We start from the raw sequence: 23,917 nt of genomic DNA, 5'->3' as shown, positions 1-23,917 counted from the left end.
CAATTCCGGATTCCTTTGGCAAATTGAGAAACTTGCAATGGATGTATCTCCACAACAACAATCTCACTGAGAAAATTCCTTCATCTTTCTGCAATTTGATGAAATTGGAAGTGGTGTATTTGGGGAGAAACAACTTGACGGGAGAAATTCCGCAATGTCTAGTTAATATCAGTGGACTCGAGGTATTGAAAATAGAAGATAATAATCTCGGTGAAGATATCCCTTCGTCTATTTGCAATCTAACGTCACTAAGGATTTTAGATTTGGGTAGAAACAATTTGAAGGGAGAAATTCCACAATGTTTTGGCAACATGGGTGGTCATCTTGAGGTTTTGGATATCCACCAAAACAATCTTTATGGGACTCTTCCAGAAACTTTTAGCAATGGAAGTGTACTCAGAAGCTTAGACTTGCATGACAATGAATTAGAAGGAAAAATCCCCCGATCTTTAGCCAATTGCAAAAACTTGGAAATTCTTGATTTAGGAGACAATCACTTTAGCGACACATTCCCAATATGGTTTGAAAAATTGTCAAATTTGAAAGTTTTAAGCTTGAGGTCGAACAAATTACATGGGACAATTAGAGCTTTAAGTAATGAAAACATGTTTTCTGAGCTTCGAATCATAGATCTCTCTTACAATGGTTTCACAGGAAACTTGTCGACTAGTCTATTTCAAAAATTGAAAGCCATGAGGACAATTGATAAAACAGCGAAGGTACCAACATATCTTGGTAAATCTGGAGAGAGAGATTACAATGATTCTGTAACAGTTTCAACGAAGGGAATGGAGTATGATCTGGATAGAATTTCGACAATTTTCATAACTATTGATCTTTCAAGTAACAAATTTGAAGGAAATATTCCAAGTAGTTTGGGAGATCTCATTGCACTTCGGGTGCTAAATTTGTCTCATAACAGATTGCAAGGTAATATACCATCATCACTTGAAAGTTTATCTTTAGTCGAATCATTGGATCTTTCATTCAACCAGCTTTCGGGAGAGATACCACAACAACTTGCTACTCTTACGTTTCTTTCATTCTTAAATCTCTCTCACAATCATCTCCAAGGATGCATTCCTCAAGGACATCAATTTGATACATTTCAAAATAATTCATATGAAGGTAATGATGGATTACAAGGATTCCCAGTTTCGAAAGGTTGTGGAAGTAATTGGACACCGGAGACAAATAATAATAGCGATTATGAGTCAGACGATGAAGAAAGCAATTCTGAATTTCTAAATGATTTTTGGAAAGCTGCTCTTATGGGATATGGAAGTGGACTATGTATTGGAGTATCCATTATCTATATCATGATCTCAACTGGAAATCTGAAATGGCTTGCAACAATTTTTGTAAAGTTGGAACACAAATTAAAATTATTATGCGACAAATAAGGAAGAAGCAAAGTCAAAGGTAAGTTCTTGTTTGATCTTTAATTAGTTATATCAACAACTAATTGAATGCTCTACCAAAGCATATTTCTCTTTCAAAAATCAATTAGTAGAAGCAATAAGAATGGATTAAGTTTTTCAAAATAAAAGTAAGACTTAACTTTCTCTTTGAGTAAAAACAAAAATCAGATAATAAATAAACAAATTCGACCGTGCAGGTGCTTGGAGGAACATTTGGTGGAATGCTCATGAGAAATGTAATGTTATGAACTTTGATGATATATCAAGTTTATGTAAGATATTAATGTATTCAATAAATGTTATGCGTATTGGATGAAATGTATGCATTTCTTGATTCAAGTATGAGAATTTGTATCAGTTATATATTTTGTTGTGCATTGAAGTTTGTATTATTAATACCACAATTTTTTATGTACGTTTGGTAGAGTGTATTAGGAAAAATAATGCATGCAGTAGGTGTGTATTAGTAATACCTTGTTTGGTACACTTTTCAGAGTCCGAAACCAAAAGGGCAACAAATTTGAAAATTCCAAAAGGGCAACTCAATTAATTATGAAACCAAAAGGGCAACAATTTTTAAGCCATGTAAATCAGATTTTCTAAAACGAGGCTTAAATTCCAATGAGCCTTACAAGGCTCAAATTCCGATGAGCCTTGTAAGGCTCAGCTGCCAATGAGCCTTACAAGGCTCAGCCGCCAATGAGCCTTGCAGGTTGTTATTTGTTTAAAAAAAAAAAACATTCTCATTTTATTTTCTTGTTTGTTAAAAGTCTAATAATAATAATAATAATAATAATACATAGTTGTTGATATGATGCATAAAGATAGTTTAGACCTTATTGCTAGTCATTACTTTGTGCCTTTTCAAACCAACTAAACCCAATAGTTTAGACCTTATTTACTACTTAGTTGATATTTTTTTTTCTTCAACTTTTTTTATGTGAAATTATAATTTGGTTTATTCACTTGCAGAATGATAAAATTCAGCCTTCTTTAGTCATACTTTATTTTGGTGGAAATGTCCTATTGATGAATATGTTGAAAACATGAGAAAAATTATACTTCATATCAAGGTAAAAAAAAACAATATACTCTTTAAATAATTTATAGTAAACATGAACCATGCATATATGTTGGAGTTCGAAAACTTCAATTATATATATATAATTTGTAAAAAATTGATAGAACATATATGGGACATGATAGAAAATATAAAAGACAACACTTCTAGAGATTATCGTCTGTCTTGATGCAGTTGTTGTTGTTGTTGTTTATGTCTACCGGTTCCACAGGTGGTGAGTACGTGTGGCCTTGTTATTCTTCGAGGGTTGTTGATGTCCTGCCAAATTATATTTATCACTGAATTCTATTAATATTTTATAAATGTCAAAATTGAAAATTTGTCGATTATAACAACATACATATTGTTGTGAAGGTCCAACTTCATCATCATTTTGATTTTGTGACATGTCATCCTGAAATAAGATGTAAATCATTAACATATAATTTAATATAAATAAAATATTCTATAAATTATTTAAAGAGTACATTGTTAACCGTCGAAAAACTCAATCTCCCAGCATGAAATGGTGAGTTTTGAAATTGACGTTTGTCGTACAAAATCATAATTTCTTTCGTTGAATTCTTCAAAACCCAAAATTACAACATTAGGAGTTTGAAAGCCACTACCTTCTTCTTGTGTGTAGTTGGTCATAGATACTCCAGCACAGTCAAAAAAGGGTAATACGGGGTGTCGGGAGTAGCCAATGATAAATTTGTGTTGGCCTCATATTGATTTCCCAAAAGTCCCGTATTATGTTCTTCTATATGAACACCTCCCGAATTTGATGTTGTTGGTGATTGATTTTCATTTGGTGGAGTATAATGTTGTTGAAAGTTCAACCTTTAGTTCAAATGAGCAGTATTCATAGCATCTCTAGAATAAGATGTCATTTGTCTTGCATTGTCTCTCACTTGAGGTGGAAACAATCATGTTATCTCTTTTTTTTAACAAGGCAAAGAAGCTAGAATGCCTTTTGTTACAAGGCGAAGAGGCTAGAATGTAAGTTTATTTTGCTTACATTCACAGGCTGAAGAACTCGAGTGTAAGTTTACTTTGCTTACATTCACAGGCAGAAGAACTCGAGTGTAACTTTACTTTGCTTACATTCACAAGCAGAAGAACTTGAGTGTTAGTTAATTCTACAACATCATGATGTAATGTCATGTTCTTGGAGATAACAATCAAGTTAAAGGATTTCAAATTTGAAGGAGAAAGTTTTAACTATAGATTTGATTTTTATGAGATATTTAAAGTGATTTGCTGATGTAATTTGAAGTCATTTCATTGAAGATTTAGCTTAGTTAATTATGAACAACAAGCAACTGAAAATCATAGAAATGTTGTTCTTTATATTTTCTAATTGAAATCTCTAGAAGTGTTGTCTTTTATATTTTCTATCATGTTCCCTTATATGTTGTACTAAATAATATCAAATTATCTAAAATAATTGTTGTGAAAAAAATATATTTTTGAACGATTCAACACATATTCATTGGCTTTGACATGGTCTTGAAGAAAGAATATAATTAAGAATAAGAATCACTATATGTTGACTTGCATAATAAACGACTCTGGAGCAAAAAGGACAACTTTACATGTTAAATTTATAATTTACCGTCTTATAACTTTTTAAACTTACCGTCTTATAATTTTATAAATAAAGTAATATCATAAGACTTTACATGTTAAATTTAAAATTTAGAAACAGTAATTATTTTTCAAAGATATGACCGAAAAGTGATTGGTGGGAATAACGCTATTTCTACGAAATTCTTTTATCCCCATGAAATTCTACTATTAGAGCAGAATAAATTTGAACCTCTTTTAATATTATTATTTTTTTCTTAGTTGGACTAAATCTTACAGATTTTAATTTAATATATAATATAACATAAAAAGAAAAAAAGGGTAACAACAGTTGTCTACTTGTCTCTATCTTCATTGAAAGAAACCACATTATAGATTCACATGTATATGTTGGTCTAGATAGAAACGTGTGTGTATCTATCTTTATGCATCATATCAACAACTATGTATTATCATTATTATTAGACTTTTAACAAACAAGAAAATAAAACGAGAATATTTTTTTTTAGCCTGCAAGGCTCATTGGCAGTTGAGCCTTGTAAAGCTCATTGGCGGCTGAGCCTTACAAGGCTCATCGGAATTTGAGCCTTGTTTTAGAAAACCTGATTTACACGGCGTTAAAAATTATTGCCCTTTCGGTTTCATAATTAATTGAGTTGCCCTTTCGGTTTCGGACTCCACTTTTTCATGTTATGTATAACACTATATTGTGTATTAAGTTGTGTATTACTAATACAAAGAAATCCTAGGTATTAATAATACATAGCATTTTAACACTTGCATTAGATTATATAATTACAAAACTACCCTCAAAGCCTTTTAAAAAAACATCTCCATTTTCCATGGTACTGTGTTTTAGAAACCTTTCATCTTCTCTGTGGCTGCTAAACCTTTTAAGAAAACACCTCCATTATTTATAAATTTGATTGTTGGTAATACTTTTTTGTATTTCAATTGCACTAGGAAATAGGATATGTGGCTGCTAAAGCATATGCCCAGACTCCTAATATATACAAAGTGCATATACTGATTTTAATAGGGTACCGCTTTCCAGATAGGAATTATCTCAGGTCTATGCTACCTATATCGCCCTTACATTCCATTAATTTTTATTTTTTATTTTTGGACTCGTTTTATCTCAAAAAAAAAGAGGAGTTAATAATGTTTTAACAAAGAAATCTTTTTTGATGTTTTAGCAAAGAATCTTGTTGCAAAGGAAATGTACAGAAAAATAAAGTGTGAAGGGTATTTTTGTAAACATACAATTATTAATAGAAATTATGCAAGATTTGTTATTTCTAATACATCAAACCAAACAGTGTATAAGAAATAATGCAGGCATAATTAATGCAAGCATTACCAATGCAAACACTACTAATGCATGCATTACTAATACACTTTATTTTGCATTATTCTTATACACTTTACAAACGATGTACATGCATTAGATTGATTAATGACATAATAACCCTTCAAATTCCTATCAAAACATTTTCAATTTCCAAAGCTAAAGAGTGTGGGGGTATCATTGTAAACAAATATTTTTTTATTGAAGGTATGCAATGCATTTTATTAATTATTAATACATCAAATCAAAACTACACAAGAAATAATCTCAGTACATTAATGTAAGTATTAATTAATACAAGCATTATGAATACATGCATTACTAATACACTCCATTAAGCATTATTCTTATAAATCTTATCAAATGATCCCAGAGTATATAACAAATGCTTACCAAACAAGATACTAAATTACTAATAATAAACAAAGTTAATACATATATTGTTTTTTCTAATACATTGTATCAAACGACATGGAAATTTTGTATCTTGCTTGTTTTCTTTTATTTTTTGGACAAGGAAAACAATTATGTGCCAAACTTGACGTTTCCCATAAAACTTGGGCATTGACTTGAGGATGACAACTTTTTCCAAACTTTGAATTGATTGATTCTTTGATATGAATTGATTGATTATTTGATATGAATAAATTGTACGATCAGTCATTTATTTCATAGAAGAAAGACAGAATTTGTGTCCTTCAAATTAAAGAAGCATGCATGAAGAATAATTATTTTCCCTACCTAATTTCTCTTTGAAATTTCAACAACAAGACTAGTAAAATTTAAGGAAATGTGTTTAGTCTTTTAGACGTCAGAAAAAAGAAGATAATTGGATGCAATTTCTAACCACTTTATCGCCGTTAGAAAAAGAAGATAATTAGTACTTTTAGCTAAAATAATTAAATAAATTATTTTGCATAGTTTAAAAAATATTGGATTATTTCTAATATCGGCATGTATATGTTTCCATAGTTTTTTCTTAATTTCAGAACTCTTTTACATAAACATGGGCCACAGGCAACTCTCAGTTCCAACTATTACGGTAGTTGGGCAGAGACTTCGGAGCCAAAAGAGCAACAAAATTGATAAAAAAAAAAAAAAAGGGCAAACAATTTAAGGATGAAACCGAAGGGGAAATATTGGTGTTACACCGTTAACGGCGTCAAAGTTATAGGATAAGGCTCATGACAGGATGAGTCAAACTTATGTAACATCTCGCAGTTTGAAATAACTAGAAAGAAGCTAATAATTGGAAATAGTCATTTTTGGAAAGAATGAAAATTTGGAAATTTGTTAAAGTTAGGAAAAGTTGAGTTTTGGTCAACTTCACACGGCCATAACTCCTAGATCATGATGAGTTAGGTGTACTTCTAGATATGGTTGGAAAGATCTTGGATTGATCTTTCCAACACCGCCGATTTTACGCAATTCTGAGTTCGTATGAGTAAGTTATGCTCTTTGGAAGTTGGGTTGTTGGATTAAGGAGCGTCTAAATCCGGATTTTGGAAGGGTAATTTAGTCTTTTCCTTATCTAATTATTCTAATTCGTTTTTAGAAGTTTAATAGGGGTAAAGTCAGATTTTAGTCAGTTTTAGAAAAGTGAATTTCACACAAGGGATTGGAGAAAGGAGAAGAATGTTCAAGATTCGTCGAGATTAACTTGTGGATTTCGTCGGGGATGATCCCTACAAGGTATGTGAGATCACATAGAGTTGGGTTAGTTCACCCACGCGCCAAACTTGATTCGATTTCAGCAAAGTATATTGATTTGTAAATCCCTAGAATTCTTGATAAAGTTCTTTTGAATCCTTGTGGGTTGTGTTGTTGAAGTTGTTCGGAGATTGATTCGCGTTTTTAGTTGTGTTTTCGAGTAGAATCTGATGTATATTGAGGGTATAAAGGATTCTAAGTGTTTGGGGAAAGAACCCATGGAGTATAGAGAGTTTAGAGCTGGAAAACAAAGAAGAAATTTCGTCAGTCGAAATTTAACAGTGCCTTCGCATCGCGGAGCAGTTCCCCAGATTTGGGAAAAATCATTTCGCGTCGCGGAGCGGTCACTGACCGTTTTGCCTAAAAAGTGATTTTCGAAACCAAAATTTAAATGTTTCTTCGTGTCGCGGACCCACCCTCAGATATTGATTTTTGATCTTTTCTTATTTTTAGCTATCTAACATCATTCCTAAACATCATGAGATATTTCCAATCACAAATCACAATCATTGAATCTATAATTCAATTCAAGGACCAGTTAACAGTCAAGTCAAGAGAAGTTAAGAGTCAAGTCAAGAGAAGTCAAGAATCAATTTAAGAGAAGTTCATAAAGTTTTCCAAAAGTCTTACAAATGTATTAACTTTGTTTTAAGACTTGAGTTTTGAGTTCAGTAAAGAGTAAAAAGTTTGAAGTTCAGTTCTTCAAAAGAGTATATGGGGACTATGTCTTCCCAAAGAGTAAATGTTTTTACATTTAAACAAGAAAGGAAACTGATATTTCCAAAAGAGCCAATGAGCTAGTTTTTCAGTAAAGAGCCTTTGAGCTAGTTTTTCAGTAAAGAGTCTTTGAGCTAGTTTTTCAGTAAAGAGCCTTTGATCTAGTTTCTCAGTAAAGAGCCTTTGGGCTAATTTTCAGTTAAAGAATAAATGCTTTCACAATTAAGCAAGAGAGGAAACTAAGATTTCCAAGATAGCTTTTGAGCTAAGTTTTGAGCAATTATCTCAAACCAGAAAAAGAAGCTATCTTTTTAACATAAAGAGCTAGTATATTTTGGGAGTAGTATTGAGCACCGATATGGGGGAAAGTGCAAAAAACTCCAAGCCGCCATAAACCATGTAGCCACTATGGGTAAAAAAGGGTCATATATTTTCGATGATTCATTAGTGCTTTTTAGCATAGACTAGTGGATCCACTTAGTAGTTCAGGTTCTATACCCTTGGCAAGGTGTAGGACGTCCCTGGCAGCATGAGGCAAAACGTTGTATCATCACAATAGCTCTTAAGTGATGGTTGTCGGTTAGAGAAACTCCCACAACAGTATTTTGTATTTTTATATACATCAGAAATATTTGTATTTTTATATACATCAGAAATATTTGTATTTTCATATACAAATAGAGTTCATATAGTATTGTTGCATACATACAGATTATTATTGTATTTCTAAATACACAGAGTTGAAAACAATGTTTTAAAGCATTTCTTTATACTGCATTTATTTACACTAGTTTATGTTGAAATCAGTTCAATTCAATTCAGTTGAGACCAAGTTTGTTTCTTCAAATTCCTTCCTAGCCTATGTTGTGTTTAGCATTCCAACTTGCTTTCAGTCTTATTATCAATTCATTAGGATGTTATGGGGTTTGTCCCAACATCCATCTCAATTGTTTTAGAGGCTTCATAGATAGTCAGACAGTTAGTTATGAGTCTTTTAGCTTTGTATTTCAAATGTTTTACTATGAGACTTGAGTAGCCATTTTGGCTAGTTTGAATGCTTTCTTTAAAAACATTCTAAGATTTTCATAAGTTCCTTATTGGAGTTTATTTCTGAGGTTTAAGTCTTCCGCTGAGTAAGTAAGTCACGTCAAGGGTTCGCTTGGGGCCAGCAATGGTTCTCGAGTGTCAGCCACATCCAGGGTGTAGGCTCGAGGCGTGACAAACTTGGTATCAAAGCACAGAGTTCAAGAGTCCTAGGGAGTCTATGAAGCCTTGTCTGTAGAGTCCTAGTTATCGGTGTGAAGCGCGTCACATCTATAATTAAGAGGCTGCAACATTTAAGAACTCCTTCACTTATTTCATACTCACTTCGTGCGATAGAGTGTACCTCTATAAAAGTTTCTTTCTAACTCATGCTTACGCGTAATCGACTTTGAGCTGGTTTATGGTCGAGAGTGCCTTCATGAGGCGTTTCTTTCCTCGTGAGCTAGGAGAAGCAATGAGATGTTTGCTGACATGAGGAGCAGAATAAGTATATTCGTAGTTGGGTTGACTTGTCTGTCAAGTATGGAAATTAAGGCATCCATGCATATAGGTTACATGGACATAGCAAGGCTAATGATCCATGTGCAACAAGTTAAGGAGGACCAGCTGAAGGATAGAGAAGAGTTTAAGAGCAAGAGAGCTAAGACATCAGGGAATGAATCTGGACAGCAAAAGAGCAATGCGAACCGGTCTTTTTTCCAACAGCAGAAAGGACGTGCTCCATCATCTGCTAGTGCACCTGAACCAAGGAACAAATGTGAGTAAAATAGTCAGAATTCTCATAACTTCAGATCTAGAACTGCGCATTCGCATGGTAGTAAGGCACAAGGGGGTACTAAGACTCATGCATGTGCTAAGTGTGGTAGGATCCACTCAGGGATGTGTCGTGATGACTACACTAGTTGCTTCAAGTGTGGCCAGAACGATCATTTTATGAGAGAGTGTCCTAAGAGCAGGCGGAGTAATATTAATGGGGAAATAGAGCCCAATTTTCTTCTGTTGCTCCACCAGATAGAGATGCATCTAGATGAGCTATTTCAAGGGCATGCAGAGAAGGAAACCACCTTTTTGCTTTCGCTAGTCGCCTAAAGCAAGAGGATTCGCCAGATATTGTCACTGGTATGATCCAAGTCTTTAACTTTAATGTATTATGCTTTGCTAGACCCAGGAGCGAGTTTATCTTTTGTAAATCCATATGTTATAATGAATTTTGATGTTATTCCTAAGCAACTTAGTGAACCCTTCAGTGTTTCTACACCTGTAGGTAAGTCCATTCTAGCAGAGAAAGTCTATCGTGATTTTCCCATTTTCGGCAATCACAAGAGTACCATGACTGATCTAATTGAGTTAGACATGGTAGACTTTGATGTCATTCTTGGTATGGACTGGTTTTACGCCTGTTATGCCTCAGTTGATTGTAGAACTCGAGTTGTCAAGTTTCAGTTTCTAAATGAGCCATTTTTAGAGTGGAAAAGCAGTTCAGCAGTGTCTAAGGGTCATTTTATTTCATACTTTAAGGCGAGAAAGTTAGTTTCTAAGGGGTGTATCTATCACTTAGTCTAAATTAATGACTCTAGTATTGATATACCTCATATTCAATCAGTTCCAGTAGTAAAAGAGTTTCCATAAGTCTTTCCCGATGATCTTCTTGGAGTCCCTCCTGAGAGAGAGATAGACTTCAGTATAGACCTTCCTCCAGACACTCGTTCGATATATATTCTTCTATATAGAATGGCACTAGCAGAGTTAAAAGAGTTAAAAGAACAGTTGAAGGATCTTTTAGATAAGGGCTTCATTCGACCAAGTGTCTCACCTTGGTGCGCTCCGGTCTTATTTATGAGAAAGAAGGATGGTTCCATTAGGATGTGTATAGATTACCCTCAGTTGAGCAAGGTTACCATCAAGAATAAATATCCTCTTCCAAGGATTGATGATTTTTTCTATTAGCTTCAGGGTGCTTATTGTTTTTCGAAAATAGACCTCAGATTAGGTTACCATCAATTGAAAGTAAGGGAATGTGATATTCCCAAGACAGCATTTAGGACCCATTATGGTCATTATGAGTTTATGGTCATGTCGTTCGGTTTGACCAATGCGCCTGCAACATTCATGGACCTTATGAATAGGGTATTCAAACCTTATTTAGATATGTTTGTTATTGTCTTCATTGATGACATACTAATTTATTCAAGGAATGAAGAAGATCATGCTAGTCATCTCAGAACAATTCTCCAGACTTTGAAAGATAGAGAGTTGTATGTCAAGTTCTTTAAGTGTGAGTTTTGGTTTAAGTCTGTGGCATTCTTAGGCCACATTATGTCTGGAAAGGGAATTAAAGTTGACACTCAAAAAATTGAGGCAGTGCAGAATTGGCCTAGACCCACTTCTCCAACTGATATTAGGATTTTCTTGGGTTTGGCTGGCTATTATAAAAGGTTCATAGAGGGGTTCTCGTCTATTTCATCTCCTTTGACCAAGTTAACTCAAAAAACAGTGAAGTTTCAATAGTCTGAAGCTTGTGAAAAAAGCTTTCAGGAATTGAAAAAGAGATTGACTACTGCCCCAGTTTTGACCTTATCAGAAGGTACTCAAGGTTTTGTGGTGTATTGTGATTCATCTAGAGTTGGTTTGTGTTGTGTGTTAATGCAGAATGGCAAAGTTATAGCTTATGCCTCCAGACAATTGAAAATTCATTAGAAGAATTATGCAACCCATGACTTAGAGTTGGTTGTTGTAGTAATTGCTTTGAGGATATGGCATCACTATTTGTATGGTGTTTATGTTGATGTATTCACTGATCACAAGAGTCTTCAATATGTGTTCACTCAAAAAGAACTTAATCTCAGACAAAGGAGGTGGTTAGAATTACTCAAGGATTATGACATGAGTATTATTTATTACTCAGGTAAGGCTAATGTTGTTACTAATGCCTTGAGTAGGTTATCTATGGGTAGTACCGCCCATTTTGAGAAAGATAAAAGAGAATTAGCAAAAGATGTGCATAGATTTGCACAATTAGGAGTTAAATTAATGGATTCCATAGAAGGAGGAGTAGCGGTGATGAATGGGATTGAATCATCCTTAGTGTCAGATGTAAAAGAGAAGCAAGACCAAGATCCTATTTTGCTTAAATTGAAGGCAAATGTTCATAAGCAAAAACGTATTAGCTTTTGAACAAGGGGGAGATGGTATATTGAGATATCAAGGTAGATTGTGTGTACTAATGGTGGATGAACTCCAAGAGAGGATCGGGGAGGAAGCTCATAGCTCCAGATATTCCATTCATCCGGGTTCCACAAAGATGTATCGTGACTTGAGAGAGGTATATTGGTGGAATAGTATGAAGAAAGGCATTGCAGAATTTGTTGCTAAGTGTCCAAATTGCCAACAAGTTAAAATAGAGCACCATAGGCCCGGTGGTTTGGCTCAGAATATAGAACTTCCAGAATGGAAGTGAGAGATGATTAATATGGATTTCATCACAGGTTTACCAAGGTCTCGCAGGCAGCATGATTTCATCTGGGTGATTGTCGATAAAATGATGAAATCAACCCACTTTTTGCCGCTAAAAACTACCCATTCAGCAGAAGATTATGCTAAGCTATATATTCAAGAAATGGTAAGACTTCATGGGGTTCCGATCTCCATTATTTCAAATTGAGGTCCGCAATTTACTACACAGTTTTAGAAGTCATTCCAGAAAAGCTTGGGTTCAAAGGTGAACTTGAGTACTGCTTTTCATCTTCAGACAGATGGTCAAGGAGAGCTCATTATTCAGACCTTAGAGGATATGTTGAGGGCTTTTGTGATTAATTTCAAAAGTAATAGGGATGATCACCTACCTCTTATTGAATTTGCTTACAACAATAGTTACCACTCTAGCATCCAAATGGCTCATTATGAAACTCTTTATGGGAGAAGATGCAGATCTCCTATTGGATGGTTTGAAGTTGGTAAAGCAGGGTTGATAGGACCATATTTAGTTCATCAAGCTATGAAAAAGGTGAAAGTGATTCAAGAGAGGTTGAAAATGGTACAGAGTCGTCAGAAATCCTACACTGATATTAGGAGAAGGGAGTTAGAGTTTGAAGTAGATGATTGGGTTTACTTAAAAGTTTCACCCATGAAGGGTGTTATGAGATTTGGTAAGAAGGGGAAGCTTAGTCCCCAGTATATTGGACCTTATCGAATATCCAAAAGGATTGGCAATGTAGCTTATGAGTGGAGCTACCACAAGAGTTAGACGCGGTTCATCTGGTGTTTCACATCTCTATGTTGAAAAAATGCATGGGTGATCCTTCATTGATCATACCAACTGAAAATATTGAGATCAAGGATAGCTTATCTTATGAGGAGATTCCAGTCCAGATTCTAGATCGCCAAGTTCGCAAGTTAAGGACAAAAGAAGTAGCTTTAGTCAAAGTCCTTTGGAGGAACCAATTTGTTGAGGAAGCTACTTGGGAAGCTAAGAAGGATATGAAGAAGAGGTATCCACATCTATTTGAATTCGGAGAAAGTGCAGACCAAGGTACTAATTCTCTTCTTAGTACTTTTTAAATTATGAGTGAGCATGTTGTTTGTTTGCATTTGCTTGTTGGATGTTTGAACTTGATGTTACCACCCTTAGCCTAGTGAGAGTAATCTCATTCGAGGACGAATGTTCCCAAGGGGGAGATATTGTAACATCTCGCGATTTGAAATAACTAAGAAGAAGTTAATAATTGGAAATAGTCATTTTTAGAAAGAATGAAAATCTGGAAATTTGTTAAAGTTAGGAAAAGTTGAGGTTTGGTCAATTTCACACGGCCATAACTCCTAGTTCATGATGAGTTAGGTGTACTTCCAGATATGGTTGGAAATCTCTTGGAATGATCTTTCCAACACCACTAAGTTTGCACAATTTCGAGTTCGTTTGATTAAGTTATTCTCTTTGGAAGTTGGATTGTTGGATTAAGGAAAGTCTAAATCTGGATTTTGGAAGGGTAATTTAGTCTTTTCCTTACCTAATTATTCTAATTCATTTTTAGAAGTTTAATTGGGGTAAAGTCAGATTTTAGTCAGTTTTAGAAAATTGAATTTCACGCTAGGGCTTAGAGAAAGGAGAAAAGAGGAGAAAGGAGAAGAACGTTCAAGATTTATCAAGATTAACTTGTGGATTTCGTCAGGGGTGATCCCTACAAGGTATGTGAGATCACATAGCATTGGGTGAGTTCACCCACGCGCCAAACTTTATTCAATTTCAGCAAAGTATATTGATTTGAAAGTAAATCCCTAGAATTCTTGATAAAGTTATTTTGAATCCTTGTGAGTTGTGTTGTTGAAGTTGTTGCAGATTGATTCGTATTTTTAATTGTGTTTTCGAGTAGAATCTGATGTATATTGAGGGTATAAACGATTCGAAGTGTTTGGGGAAAGAACCCCATGGAGTTTAGATCTGGAAAATGAAGAAGAAATTTCGTCGGTTGAAATTTCATAGTACCTCCGCGTCGCGGAGCAATTCCCCAGATTTGGGAAAAATCGTTTCGCGGAGCAGAGCGGTCACGGATCGTTCTGCCTAAAAAGTTTTTTTCGAAACCAAAATTTATATGCTTCTCCGCATCGCGGACCCACCCTCAGATATTGATTTTTTATCTTCTCTCATGTTTAGCTATCTGAAAGCATTCCTAAACATCATGAGATCTTTCCAATCATAAATCACAATCCTTAAATCCATAATTCAATTCAAGGACCAGTTAAGAGTCAAGTTAAGAGAAGTTCATAAAGTTTTTCAAAAGTCTTTTACAAATGTTTTAACTTTGTTTTATGACTTGAGTTATGAGTTCAATAAAGAGTAAAAAGTTTGAAGTTCAGTTCTTCAAAAGAGTATATGGGGACTATGTCTTCCCAAAGAGTAAATGTTTTTACATTTAAACAAGAAAGGAAACTGAGATTTCCGAAAGAGCCTCTGAGCTAGTTTTTCAGTAAAGAGCCTTTGAGCTAGATTTTCAGTAAAGAATCTTTGAGCTAGTTTTTCAGTAAAGGGCCTTTGAGCTAGTTTTTCAGTAAAGAGCCTTTGGGCTAATTTTCAGTTAAAGAGTAAATGTTTTCACAATTAAGCAAGAGAGGAAACTGAGATTTCTAAGATAGTCTTTGAGCTAAGTTTTGAGCAATTATCTCAAACCAGAAAAAGAAGCTATCTTTTTAAACATAAAAATCTAGTATATTTTGGGAGTAGTATTGAGCACCAATATGGGGGAGAGTGCAGAAAATCCAAGTCGCCATAAACCATGTAGCCACCATGGGTAAAAAAGGGTCATATATTTTCGATGATTCATTAGTGCTTTTTAGCATACACTAGTGGATCCACTTAGTAGTTCAGGTTCTATACCCTTGGCAAGGTGTAGGACGGCCCTGGCAGCATGAGGCAAAATGTTGTATCATCACAATAGCTCTTAAGTGATGGTTGTTGGTTAGAGAAACTCCCACAACAGTATTTTGTATTTTTATATACATTAGAAATATTCGTATTTTTATATACAAACAGAGTTCATATTGTATCTTTGCATACATACAGAGTTATTATTGTATTTCTAAATACACAGAGTTGACAACCATGTGTTAAAGCTTTTGTTTATACTGCATTTATTTACACTACTTTATATTGAAATCAGTTCAGTTCAGTCGATACCAGGTTTGTTTCTTCAGATTCCTTTCTAGCTTATGTTGTGTTTAGCATTCCAACTCGCATATTCGTACATTCAATGTACTGATGTCAGTTGGCCTGGATCATGTTATGATGCAGATACAGGTAACTAGGATCGGTATCCAGCGCACCGTTGATCGAGTTGAGCTCTCCAGAGTCAGTGGTGAGCCTTCTTGCATTCCGGAGGACTCATTTCTATTACTTTCAGTTTTATTATCAATTTATTAGGATGTTGTGGGGTTTGTCCTAACATCCATCTCAGTTGTTTTAGAGGCTTCATAGATAGTCAGACAATTAGTTATGAGTCTTTTAGATTTGTATTTCAGATATTTTGCTATGATACTTGAGTAGCCATTTTGGCTAGTTTGAATGCTTTCTTTAAAGACATTCTAAGATTTTCATAAGTTCCTTATTTGAGGTTATTTATGAGGTTTAAGTCTTCCGCTAAGTAAGTAAGCCAGGCCAAGGGTTCGCTTGGGCCCAACAATGGTTCTCGAGTGCCGGCCACCACCAAGGTGTAGGCTCGAGGCGTGACATCTTACAAGGCTCATGACAGAATGAGCCTTACAAGGCTCAAGCCGTCATGCACCTTCTATAATGATCCGGTCGATCATTTTTGGTAAGTTTTATGAATTTACCATCCTGCCCATCCCGATGTCGACCTTGAGTTTTTTATGATTGAGTTTGAAAAGTTGATTTTGAACTTTTAGATAAAAGTTGAGAATTTGGTAAGATTGTAAGTTTTAAAGGCAAAATTGTTAAGAAAGTGCTTTTTAGGGTCTTTTGGAAATTCTAGTGTCTGAATGGAATTCCTTCAATTCCATCAGTCCCAAAATGTGGAATTTGAGCTCTGAGATTGTCTATTTCAATTTCTGAGTCTTTTTGAGGTTTGAGGTCATAAGTTGTGAAATTGTGGAAATTTAGTCTTTGGGTTGACTTTGGTCAACATTCAGGGTTCGGATGCTCATTAGAATTTCAAGATTTTGTTGGATTCGGGGGATGATTTTAGGCCTAGGTAAGGTCTTGGTTGATTTTTGAGAGATCCCGAGCTTGTTTTAGCCTTTTTAGGCGTGAGTTGGTTTCCTGTGGTTTTCATGGATGTCGGATCAAGACAACCTCAGATTCATTTTTTTGATGATTTCATTAGGTCTAGAACGTCGAGAATAATTAATTTGCATATGTGATTTGTGTGTATGGGGTTCTGAACGAATCCCAAGGGTCCTTTCGAAGTTTGATAGTTGGCTGATTTTCTTCTGTTATGTTTTGGTGCACCCTCCGCGACTTGTGGTAGCATTCGCGAAGGGGAGAGAGTGGAAACCCCACGCAGGAAGTCAATGCGTTGACCTCCGCATTCGCTAGAAACCTGTTGCATTCGTAGAGGTCCAGCTCATTAAAATATGCGTTCGCGGGGAGGGTCTGCGTTTGCGGAGGACCCTTGGCAATGTTTAAATCCAAATTTCAGGATTTCTTCCCTATTTTTCATTTTTGGTGCTTTGAGAACTCGGCAAAGGCTATTTCAAGTGGGTATTTCAAGATAAAATTATTGGGTAACGTTTCTTAACTCTAAATCTTTGATTGCCCATTATTATTAATATTGAGTTTATGAGTTTAAATCAAGATTTTGGGTTGATAAATTGGGGGGTTCTCCATGAACTTGGGTTTTTGAAGTAAAAGTGAGTTGTGAACTGATTTTGGGTCCTTTTTCGAAATGGGTTTCACCAATGATTTCCTAAAGCCTTGAGTAATGTTTTCATATATTAAATTTAAGATTCAAACCTTAATTTCAAAGCTGGATTTGTGTTGATTAACCCACTTTTCAAGAGGATTGATATGGGTATTGTTGTTTCTTGAAATTTATTATGAATACGTGATTGTGCATAGATTGTGTGGCTTTGGAAGTGATTTGGAAGGGAAAGACTCCACTAGTGGAGTGATTGTTGATTGATTTAAGCAAGTGATCTCTTAAACCTTGTATTCTAGTGGAATTCGTATGTTTCCTTCATTGCTTGTGTGTTGGGAGTAATTGGAATGAGGTGAAGGGTTTAATTGTCCACTTACTATATCTAAATGAATAAAAAGGGGTTGAAATGAAAAAGGCTATATGATAAACATGATGATGTAAATTGCCTTATTGTGCCCTTATTGATTGTTTGATGAAATGCTTGAAAGCATGAATATAGACTTGAATTGTGCAATTTGTTGTCTCTTCTATGTGGTGTGATATTGTTTCTGTGCATTGATCGTTGAACACCGTGATGAGACATGTGAGGATTATTATGCCGAGGTCTTTGTCAGCAAGTGTTATTAGGTCGAGGTCATTTTTTTAAGAACCAAGTATGCTTTAACAGTTACATGTCGAGGTCATGTCAAGTGAGTGTCTATGATGTTGAGGTCCTTGACAGCGAGTGTTATTATGCCAGGTCATTTCTATCAAGGATTATAAAGCCGATGGGAAGTGGTCCCGGCGAGTGGTTGACTATTGTGACTTGATGCATTTGATGTTTATGAGTGACTTGGTTGTTGATTGTAATTGATATACTTGTCGCATGTGATTGAACTACTTAACTTTGAGGTTGACTTACTTGATTAGCTTAATTGTTGAATTGTGGCTTTCAGTCTGTGAATATTGATCCTAGCACGGGCCTTGCCCAACTAGTATATATATACACACAACAAAATTAACGTATACTATTTATATCTTTTCCAAAAAGTAAAATAAAAAAATATTTGAACTCTTTTTGAATAAATTTTCGTTTTGAAAATAATCTTGTCTCATTAGGAATAATAGTGCTAAAACATTTTTTTTATATATATATATTTTGATAAACGTATATATTTTTTTCAACAAAATCTTGTCACGTAACACCTCTTAAACCTTACTAGACCGGCCCCTGAACAACTCGATAATTGTTTGTATGCCAATGAAAGCATAGACACAACACAATTGCATAAAAGTGACGTAGCAATGAAATTTTTCTCTTACTGAGTTAATCAAAACTTGGGAATCGTTTACTTAGTGATAATTAATATTATTTAAACTTTGCAATTACAAGTAACAAACAAACCAATTCTTCTAGAGAAACATTTGTTAACTATGTAGTTATAGTTTCTCTTAAATATTTTTCAGTCATAAGTCCCTATAGGATTCGACCTCCAAATGTTTACAATTGTTATATTACACATGAGTGACCATGTACACCTGCGTGTGCACCGGTTAGCCAACAAGTTTTTGTTTACAATAGTTGTATTATATAATGTATACACCTATTATATATTATATTTTTATTACACTTTTCTTGATATACACTTCATATTCACTTTTTAACAATTTAATATACACATTATATTCATTTTTATCAGTATATTTTTTCATATATAATTTATATACACTTTTCATAAACACATTATCTATAATTTTATCTGAATAGATTTGTTTTCTTTAAAAATATCTCCATGAGGGATATGAAAACAAACAGAATAAATACAACAAGTTTCCTTAAATCCATTTCTTGAGACAAAAAAGCATAAAATTGAACACCCACAAAGTAAGAGAACTAAATGCAGCCCGCAAAGTAAAAATAAACAAGTATATACTAGAGAATTTACCTTTGCTTTTGTTCTGTGCCTCCACAATGTTCGTCTCTTTCCAAAAATTATTACGCGAAATGGTAAAGATCTAGAGTATTTTATGTAACATAACTATAGTTTTGATTATTTTTAATTCGTGGTTATAATTTTGCGAAATTTCACTTTTCGGTTTCTAATTGTATAAATCCAGAATATGTATTATTCGTTTTCTGATTGTATAAATTCAGAATTTGTATATGCTTAAACTTAACTATTTGTATACGATTCATGAAAAATTCATAATAGATTACCCTGTTTGTATATTGGCAAGCGAAATATACAACAGACAAGTGAAATTTACAAACTGCAAACAAAACTATAACTATTGGAGCGTAATTATCAAAACTATAACTATAAAACCTTATTAAATCTATTATTTTTGCTATTTCTGAAATTATCTCTTCTAAAATGACTAAGAATGAGTATTTATAATATTTAAAAATATCTGAGAGGATTCACCAAGTCAGACTAGAAAAGGGCAAAATTTTGCCCTGGTCTAGACACACAAATTAATATAGCCAAATCAAATAGGTTTGCTCCTACCTAAATCACCACACAATTTAAACATTGAAGAGTAGGAAAATATTTGGGTAATATAGTGACTACTCTCCCTATGCCCTTTTAAGACATTTACCTCAAACAATTTATGCTCCTTTTCTCATATTTTACAAATTTCGATTAAAAGATGAGTAGAAAATATAAGGAGCAATTTTCTATCATTTCCTCTTTTTCTTTTAAAAAATTTCAAAATTGCTTTTTGCTTTTTCTGCTTACTATCAATTCTCATTCTTTCACCTTCCTCTTTCCTTTATTTTTAAGTTTCAACCTTAAAATGCACTATGAACTTCTGGATCAAATTAATGTGTGATTATTCTGGATCAAATTAATGTAAGATTAAGCAACAAAGAAAAAAAAGGCCAATTAAGCAGTTAATAGAGAAATATGCTTAAAGACTCTAATGGGTTGACTATACAATATTCATATTATGAGTATTTTTTTTAAAAAAAATCTTGATACATTAAAAGTGAAAAGTAAAAGTAAAAAATATATTTTTAATATAATGGGAGTAAGGGCAGAGAATATTTGACAGTTTTCTAGTGTTTTTCAATGATAATTATTACTCAAAAATTCTTTGTTGACATAAAAAGATATAAATTTCTTTTTGTCCTTTTTTTTTTCTTCTTATCTCTATATTTTATCCTCAATATTATCAAGTTATATAAAAAACTATTAAACTTGACTGCATCACTTACATTTTTATTTACATATAAATAGTAAAAATAAAAAAGAATAGACACGAAAAAACGACAACATAACAATTAAATAAATAATGAAAAAGAAATATTAATTTTTTTTGAAGTCAACCGCCTCTTTAAAAGGGAAGGTGTCACAACCCAAAAATGGATGTGATGACACTTGTCTATTCCCACCAAGACAATATAGTCATAACCCAAATAAAAATGAAAGAAAATGCGGAAATACAGAAAACAAGAACAAGATAAAGCGGAAAACTTATTTTTCTATTAAACTCTCAAAATTTGGTTGTCACGTGTACAAATCACTAAATATATAAGTGCGGAATTAAGAAATAAACACAAGTCTCAATCTTTGTTTCTAAAATAGAACAAAGTGTAAGAAAAGGAAAAAGAGGCCCCGCCGAATGAGAAGCAGCTACCTCTTCAAGTCTTAGACAAGCCTCGAGACCAAGAGAAGAAGAAAGAGATCACACGGGTCTGGGTTCGAAATCCACACAAGTGTAGAAGCAAGGGGTGAGTACCAACCACACGGTACCCAACAAGCAATCTACTAAACAAAACAACTAGCTAGAAAACAAATATCCCTGATTACTCTCCAACCGAACATCCTCCAACTACAACCTGCATAGTAATCAGCCCAACCTAGCAATTCTACGATACACAGCTCACAAAAGCACAGGCCCAACATTATATATTTTCAGGATGACGTTAATTTTTAGGTGTTCGGTGTAGTCATATACGCCCAACATTATATATTTTCAGGATGGAGTTAATTTTTAGGTGTTTGGTGTAGTCATATAGTGGTGAAGGATAGATAAAAACTTATTTTTAAAAAATAAAAAAATATAGCCAAAATTGCATTGCTTGTATCCTAAAATGTTAATATATTGCTTCAGGCATCTACTTACAAACTGAAGCACATGTCGACGACAAAACTAATAATGCCAAGTCAGAGTTTGGTTTAGCATCAAACAAATTAAATCTCAAACTATCAATTAAGGAGAGAACCTTCAAAATTGACATACTTGCTGAAGATGCAACAAAACTAATATGTAGGTATATTATTGCCAGAGTATAACTAACAAAGTACTCTACTTTTCACTATACCTTTATTAATATATCGGCATTTCACATATCCAAATGAAATAACATCAAAAAAAATAAAAAATGTTCATCTAATACGCAAATCTCAGAGCCAATCTAAGATCATTAAAACTCTTTAGTTAACCATCTTCATATTTCTTTGGAACATACATATGGTAAATACATGTCATATGAAGCTTTAAAGGTTCGTCAAATCTAGAAAGAAAATCGCACCACCTGGGAATCCCATGTAATGCCATTGTCTATAATATAATATCAAAGTCTTCTCATAAGTTTTCTTGTAGGGAGAACCTGCATGATAACTCACCTTTTTAAGATCCAGGAACGAACTTAAAGTAATGGACATTCTGATTTGCCTTGCCTTAAAAACCTTCTATGGACGTTTTGTTGTTCTTCTTTGATTCTCCAAATAACAGACTAACTGTCATGGACATTCAAACTAACAAATTTATTTTAACTGTTGATCAGCTAAGTGCAAATTCGTCGTCAAACTGAAGTCTCACCATATACATTCAGCTGAAGAGTAACGACTTTTAATTACCTCAATATTTGAGTTATTTCCTCTATTCACTCTTAACATATGAAAAGAAAACAAAAAAAATATTTTAATCCTTGACATTACACAAATTGCAAGTACTACTCAACAATACAAAAACAATTAGAATAAGGGTCATGCAAAGTTTATACTCCCCCAGTTTCCCTTTTATGATCTAGTTACTATTGGGAGAGTTAAAGATGCTTTCTTTGAACATGACTTTGTCAAAAAGATTAAAAATGTTTTGAGTTGTTAATCAGGATGTCTTATAATACTTTTTATTTAGTTTTTAAATATATACATTTATTCGTATTATGAATCAGGTCACATACAATGGAATGTATATAGTAGTTCTTTGGAGATAGAAAAAGATAAATTGCCCACCTGAAATATAATAAGGAAGAATATTATCCAGAGCTTCTATTGTCTGTATGGCTCGATCATTTGCTAACAATAACTGGTTGAGTCTTGTCTCCTTTCACTTTGTCGTACGCAGAGTATAATTCTCTTGCAAAGACAGAAACAAAAAGTGAGTAGTCATTGTAAGAATTCAATTGTTGTTCCCAATTTATTATATAACTTGAGTACCTGATTGACATGCTACTCATGCGAAACAATAACTTTATAGTTCAATCCAATTTTCACCAAGTATTTCACAAGCCTATTTAATTTAGGACATGAATATTTCTAGTAAAGAATTTTTTCATAAGCAAAACACAGGCAAACTAATGAAGTTGGAAGACGTGGATTTAAAGTTCCAACATTGTACAAAATTGAAGAACTGAAACTTCAAATGGAGAAGGGATGAAATTAGTATAAAACTTCAAAAAAAATTGTTGCACCTCAAAATAAGCCCGTAGAAAAATTAAGGTGGAGTAAATTAATTATGTAAATAAGACAAATGTACTTTGTTCAAGTTCACATTTAATATTGGCGTCGTGTTCTTGAAAACAGTCCACTTAGTTCGCAACTAAAAACTAAGTTCATTCACAATTTCATTTTGATATCAACAACTTTGAGATTCTAAATATAACTCAAGGCTCCTATATCGATTAGCTCTCAGAATTCAACATTTAAGTATACCATCAACTATGATTCTAGCATGACAACAAATTAAGACAATTTTATTCTCTTCTCTAACACCGTGTCAGTTATTACGCCAAACTCTTTAGATGACTCATTGTCACATTTGTTTTGTATCATACGGCAGGCACCTATGCGCTGCCCATTTCATTTTTTCTCCAATATGCAATATGTTAGACCAAATAGAATAATATTGCAATTGAGGGGAAGAGAAGTTATCACGAGGGAGTGAGAGAAACTGACCAGACGAATGATGAAGAACGTACTATACCTAAATTTTGCCGCAAAAAGAGTGATGGTTTCATGGTGAAGTTAGCTTAATAGTGAATGTTAACTTAAACAAAAGTCACTTCCACAAACTTAACTGAAAATAGCATATCCATTTGCCTTTGAATTTGGAGAGTTGGGGGGACAAACAAAGCTGAAAAACGTGCATACCATCTTTGTTACTCCCTCCTTCCTAGTTCCTAATAATTGGTCTTCCATACGGATTGAGAATCCAAAAAAACTATTCTTTTCCAGTAACACTAAAATGAGGAATATAGTTTCTGCAATTAGACACTATTCAAACATCTAGAAATGTAAGGGTGGAAGTGGGGTTAGAAGATAACAAACTTAGCAAAAGTTGCAACATAATTCATGTAAATTTATTTTGCTCTTATAGTGCTATTTATCAATTCAAATTTCAGACATAGCCACTTAATTCAATGTTGATCTCGGGCACCAAGAAAGATAGCTCA

General features: G+C 33.8%; 2 protein-coding genes across 2 annotated transcripts in view; both read left to right on the top strand.

The window, feature by feature from the left end:
- Positions 1–23,917, top strand: part of LOC125861251 (receptor-like protein 9DC3) — a 129,713-nt gene that overhangs the window by 56,084 nt on the left and 49,712 nt on the right. The gene's annotated exons all lie outside the window — the stretch shown is intronic.
- LOC125863205 (receptor-like protein 9DC3) overlaps positions 606–23,917 on the top strand; it is a 72,827-nt gene continuing 49,515 nt past the window's right edge. The window contains exon 1 of the mRNA XM_049543373.1: positions 606–1,128. Coding sequence (XP_049399330.1) covers positions 606–1,128 — 523 coding nt within the window. The remainder of the gene's footprint in view (positions 1,129–23,917) is intronic.

This window comes from Solanum stenotomum, chromosome 4 (genome assembly GCF_019186545.1).
Source record: "Solanum stenotomum isolate F172 chromosome 4, ASM1918654v1, whole genome shotgun sequence".
Lineage (NCBI taxonomy): Eukaryota > Viridiplantae > Streptophyta > Magnoliopsida > Solanales > Solanaceae > Solanum > Solanum stenotomum.
This window is presented reverse-complemented; position numbering and strand designations above follow the sequence as displayed.